This window comes from Channa argus, chromosome 2 (assembly GCF_033026475.1).
Source record: "Channa argus isolate prfri chromosome 2, Channa argus male v1.0, whole genome shotgun sequence".
In the NCBI taxonomy this organism is placed as follows: Eukaryota; Metazoa; Chordata; class Actinopteri; order Anabantiformes; family Channidae; genus Channa; species Channa argus.
The window spans coordinates 3,614,755-3,621,104 of NC_090198.1; the positions used below are offsets into that span (position 1 = coordinate 3,614,755).

At 38.3% G+C, this 6,350-nt stretch overlaps 1 protein-coding gene across 1 annotated transcript; it reads left to right on the forward strand.

Moving 5' to 3' along the window:
• The first annotated feature begins 780 nt into the window (after positions 1–780).
• uqcrfs1 (ubiquinol-cytochrome c reductase, Rieske iron-sulfur polypeptide 1) lies at positions 781–6,096 on the forward strand. The gene is made up of 2 exons (XM_067494921.1): positions 781–1,043; positions 2,808–6,096. Exons 1-2 carry the CDS (start codon positions 833–835, stop codon positions 3,416–3,418), a joined length of 822 nt encoding a protein of 273 aa, XP_067351022.1. The 5' UTR covers positions 781–832; the 3' UTR covers positions 3,419–6,096.
• The last annotated feature ends 254 nt before the right edge of the window (positions 6,097–6,350 follow it).

Consider the following 6,350-nt stretch of genomic DNA (forward strand, 5'->3'; position numbering starts at 1 on the left):
GACAAAGATTTTCAGATACAAAAATTCACCTCGAATTCCTGTATTATTATCTCAGCAATATTATTTATCCAGCTGTTTCTAATGGGAATAACATTAATCAATTGTTTTCTAAACCGGACAATAAAAAATCAAACAAAATGTATCATAACAGACAATTCTCAATAATATCTATCCATAAAATGAGCTTCTATGAAAAAGATTCGGCATTGATCACAACATCTGTATTTTCTGCAATGTTACGTCGAAACAACGGATCATTTATTTATCTTCTGTGACCTGTCATCAACCTTCCAGGATGACATGCATGACTGGTGTCCTTCTAAAATACCTGAACTACCACCTTTCATTCAAAATTATATTATACTTTGTATTTCACTACCTAAAGATCAATCTGAATTGCTGACAAATGTCCTGATAAGTTATTTCTTCACAAATGTAAAACCTTAAAAACCTGGAAAAAAACTTAACTCCCTCTTTGAAATATATGGATAAGAACAATGGTATGAAGATGTTTGCTATGCCTGAACTTTAGCATTACAAATGACACAGAACTGTATCCTCTAGCAACTCCCCTTACTTATTTTTACTTCTTATTCTTCTATCTTTACATGCTTTACTCTAGCACATGTTCATATATTGCAAGCATATGTATATGTGGAAGTAAATTCTCAATGGTGACCTGTTTTTGTTCTTTAAACTGTGCATGATTGTTAAAAAAACAAAACTACTCCTTCGAAACGTAATTTGCGACGTATGCACGTACTGTGACGTCACCTCGTTTAATCGGTTCAGGCACACAAGGTCGTCACATCAGCAGTACTTAGCCGCGGATATGATGTCCCTCGCTGCCCGGTCGGGGGCTTTATCCCCTTATATGCAGGCTACAGCCTTTGCCGTCGCTAGTCCGTTAAAATCTCTGGTACCCGGGGTTGTCCTGAAGGGAGAAAAGATTTTGTTGGATCCAAAGAAACAGTTTCTGTGCCGAGAGTCGCTAAACGGTCAAAGCCCAAAGACGGGGCCTGCAGTCACAGTTAGCATCAATGGTAAGTCTGTCATTGGCTACTGGCCTTTCATTACTTTAATAGATGATTAAATCTTATGCTGTTTTAACATGTGCAATGAAACCACGTAAAGAAAAAGAAAAGACTGTCTCGTCATAATAGTCACTGACGCTTTACCTTTAGTTCGTACTAACAATTTTATCTAATGTTAGCGGCCCGCTTTGCTAGTTAGCATGCTATTAGCCTAGACGGCTTAAGAACGGCCTCCATCTAAAGGTCACCATTAAGAATGATAACTTCACTCAAACTAATTCCGTGTGTGCCTGGGACTTGTGACCAAGAGACTCTTTGGGTCTGAACATCAAAGTGTGGACCGACCGATTATGACAGATTTTAACCTATTTAGACCAGTGTTCCGGTAAGTTTAGTTTCCCTGTCATTCTGTCAAAGCTTAAGCACAGTAATGTAGCGCATTAACGTTACTCAGTATTTACTTACTGCTCCCTCTTTATTCATTGCAAGATGCAATTTATGTGCAACACAAGTCTATGGTAAAATGTGTATAAGGTGTTTATCAACTGTGATAATAGCCATACGCAGGGCAGCTGGTTCAACAGATATGTGCAAACTACTTTATATGCATAAATGAACAATTGTGCAAAGAAATGCACGATAACACGCAAACCTTAAAGGAAGGATATGACACTAAAAACCATATAAATCTTTTATATGGCAATTATTGCTAGTCCAAATAGTGGTGGGGACACACCTGAAGACAAGCTAAGACTTAAAGTCACTGGACAGTTTACAGTGTTTCACAGCGTGCATGAATCATTGCGGCAGTCATTTTTCTAGTCATTAAAAAAATTTTACCATAGCAATATATAATGAGAATTCTCCTACAAGAGGCCCATTTATTTATTTTCTCATACAGGCTCCTAAGTTCTTTCTTTGCATTCTATTCCGAAGACTTGTTTTCACCCATCAAAAGTCAAAATTTGTCTTTGCTTAGTAAATTGAAAAATGTAAGGATAGTTTTTATATTGCTGAAAGCAATGATGTCTTAAATTTATGGTAAATAGTCTTCACTTGTGTAGCGCTTTTTCTAACTATTGGCATTCAAAGCACTTTACACTGCTTCTTATTCACCCATTCGCATTCACAATCACACACGCATATACACCGATGGGGGAGCTGCTGTGCAGCTGGCCAACGCTTACCGGAAACAGCTAAGTTGGGGTTCAGTGTCTTGCTCAAGGACGGTTCAACATGCGACCTGAGCCAGGTATCAATCCAACAACTGTGAGATTGATGGACAACCGCTCTACCTTCCTGTTTTACAAAAATTGAAATGTCACATTTACTAAAACTTCATTATAACACAGATTGGCTCAGTGATGATTACTGAGTGATCAATTATATTATATTAGCCTATTACAACAACACTGATTATTGGCTCATTGGAATATGTAACCTATTGAAATTATAAGACAAGATAAATACAGTGACATTGCAGTTCCTCTCTCCATTTTTGGAAGAGGGAGAGAGGCACCTGATAGATACTTCGAAATGCAAATTGAACAGTAATAAAACAGCAGGGAGAGACTGAAAACAGGTTTTCTTCCAACAAATGTGTGTGAAAGTGAAACAAGTGAAGGTTAAATGGCAAATTCAAAGACATTTCACATTTACTGTGAAGTGCAAGCTTCAGAATAGCACGCTGCTCTAGTAAAAAGTAAACTTTAAAAGCACACTCCAAGTGGTCTCTGCAGTATAACTCACAACCTACTTCTTTCCTGTCTGCAGGTTGTGCAGGAGTCAGATTTGCTCACACAGACATCAGGATACCAGACTTCTCTGACTATAGGCGTCCAGAGGTGCTTGACCCCAACAAGTCCTCCCAGGAGAGCAGTGAATCCAGAAGAGCCTTCTCCTACCTGGTGACCGGGGCCACAACCGTGGTGGGTGTCTACGCTGCCAAGACAGCAGTCAGTCAGTTTGTTTCCTCCATGAGTGCTTCAGCTGATGTCCTGGCCCTGTCCAAGATTGAAATTAAGTTGAGCGACATCCCTGAAGGCAAGAACATGACCTTCAAGTGGAGAGGAAAGCCATTGTTTGTTCGACACCGCACGGAGAAGGAGATCGCCACAGAATCTGCCGTAAACCTTGCAGAGCTGCGAGACCCTCAACACGACAAGGACCGGGTCATCAACCCCAAGTGGGTCATTGTCCTCGGTGTGTGCACTCACCTGGGCTGTGTGCCCATTGCCAACGCTGGAGACTTCGGAGGTTACTACTGCCCTTGCCACGGGTCGCATTACGATGCCTCCGGCCGCATCAGGAAAGGCCCAGCACCTCTCAACCTGGAAGTACCCTACTACGAGTTTCCAGATGAAGAAACTGTACTGGTTGGTTAGATACCACTCATCAGACTGAGATCACATGTGCAACAGCTTTCTCCTTGTCAGCAGCACAGCATATATTTGTTTTATGACAGAAGTGTGCAGGTGTAACAGTACTGTCTCAGTGGTTCTGCCTGCTGCAGAAGAGGAGTATTTCCACTGAGCCAAAAAATTATTACCAGTATGTGCAGTCTGAGGCTACATAGCTCCATACACACTGTGTGACACACAACCACAATATTGTCATTTTCTGTGCCACTGCAGCCTTTCTGCTGTTTGGTACAGGATCAGATTTTTTTTTTCCCTCGTCAGATAAGTATCAGTTGGATCTCACTACTGCCTTATGGTAGCACCCCATGAACCTTACTGTTTCTGAGAGGCTGACCCAGTTGTCTTGTCAAAGTCCATCAATCCTCTCACCTGCCCATTTCTCTTGCATCCAACAAACTAACTACAAGAGCCCTCAAACATACACCAGATTTCACATTGGCCAAATATTTATTACTAGATGATCAACATAGTTTGCTTCATAATGTTATGGCCCAGTAGTGTATAACTCATACATGTGGAAATATTTTGTTCTCTACAGTGTCATTGCTACAACATTTACCAAACATGACAACAAATTTCTCAGTACTGTTAGTGTACTCTTCTTACCTCCATTTTGTATGGTGTGTAAATGTTAACACTTCTTGCAACTAAATGCAGTCCTGTTGAATATAATGTGAGCATAAATAAAAGAAAAAAACACCTGCAATCTCCAAGCTCTACTCCTTCAGATGTTGCCAAGTACAGTAAATAGACCTGGACCGTCTTTTTTGTTTCTTTTTTTCCGTAATTTAACAAGGTTTAAATCAGTAAAATGCTAGTTATTGCTTTAATGGCTGTCTGGTGACTGACAGATTGGACATCACTGTTGTAGTACATGTGCAGTATAGTGATAATGAACAAATCTTGTGACCATGCGGTGGCAGCCATATTTTTACTGAGGAAATGGAAAATGGTGAGATTGTAACTGAAGGTTTGGTGGCTTGGTTCAAGGCTGTAGTAGGAAGGTGACAATAATACATGAGCATGATCTCCCAACAGCATTCATCTGTTCTACTGACCTGGTGAAAATAAAGTTATTGTACTGTAAAATGTTTGGGGAATTGATTTAGTGAGTGGACTTACTGGTGTGCTAAATATTGAAAACTTTGTTACTCTCTAAAGTATAACTGGTTAACTTTGGTGATAATTTATTCAGCTGTGGAGCTGAGTGTCAGAATAAATGATTTTTTTTATTTTTTCATGTTAGACCAAATTAAACTACAGGTGAAACACTACTGCTCAAGTTAAACTGGTAAATATTATAACATTTAAAGAAATAGGATATGGAAAGCCGAAGCAGTATTCCACTAATACCATTCACTCACCTGGCTTCACCTAGCTTCGCCATTTATGCTCTACAACAGTGGTGAGAAGTACCAAGCTACACTTTGAGGTACAAAAAAATCCTGCAGTGCAAGTAGGTAAAAAAGTTTTGATTTGAAACTTAATTTTCCCGCACAATTAGAACAAAAAATAAAAAGCAACACGCAAAGTATCTACAACTTGTCTCATCTTCATCTTTTGATGTCAAACCCAAATGTTTTTAAGTCTACAGCAAAAAGAAAGGAATTGGCCTCACTGTTCCAATACTTTTGACTTAAATTCTTGCTGCCTTCTACCTCACTTGTAAGTCGCTTTGGATAAAAGCATCTGCTAAATGACTAAATGTAAATGTAATTTTGAAGGGGAGTGTATACTGAGGTTGTAGGTGTTAATGTGTAATTAGTGCAGAAATAGATTGTCAACGTGTGAAACTTGAACATTTTGGTTCAGAGAAAGCCGGAGAAAACTCTTGTAACAGACTTAACAGAGCAGATGGAGAGATTTTGTTTTTGATTTCTTTTACATATGCATACAGTTTGGGGAACTTTGGTGTTATTTAATATGAACACCTATGGTCAAAATAGTTAAAAGTATACACAAAACAAAGCACTATATGGCTCCTCGAAACACCTGATGGCACATTAAGTGCTTCAAATTAGTTCCAGCTTTATGAGCAGCAAAATTAAGGATGATCAGTAATTTAATGCAATAACATACCATACTTGTACTTTTACGTTTGGTGCTAATTCATGGACTTTTATGAACAATTTAGATCTTTTTGGGCACATATGGAGCAAACATGCACTAAGCTTTAAATTAGTCTCATTGATTTAATTCAATATAACTTAATTTATATAGCACCAATTCGCATTTCAATCTCAAGGTACGTTACATAATTAATTCAAGACTATACGACATCAAGTTAGTCAACAACAGTGATTAAAATTGTTGCAGTGTTTTTATCAGTCAAACATGCTCAGAGAAATTTGTACTTCAGCACTTTAATTATGCCTTGGATGAAGAACTGAAAAGTAAAGGGAAAGTGAAGAGGAGAATGTATTATGTGTTATGTGTACACTGCCTATAAAAAGTTTTCACCTTTAATTTTTTTTACAACAATGAATTATGGTTGATTTACTAATTTTAAGATAGTGTTTCATAAGTATAGCATTGATAGGACATCAGTAACAGTGCACTAGGTATTGCGGTTACATGTCTGTTATCATGGAAACGATATTTAAAGCTAAAACAAACTGCTTGAAATAAAAATGTCAACAATGGTAACAGTTCGTTCTCTTTCTTTTAAAGGGGAATTCCAGCAATTTTCAATGTCAAAGTCAATTTATTAATTACAGTGTAAATTACCATGTAAACTACTAGTGCTTCCAAAGAGTCCAGACAGAGACTGTTCTCATTCCTGATCACATGTATGTGTGATTTCAGCAGCTGCATTATGGCCACAGATAGTAAACATACCCACAAATACACACAGCATCTTTTCTGCAAGGATGCATTGAGCTGAATGTCTCTGTAA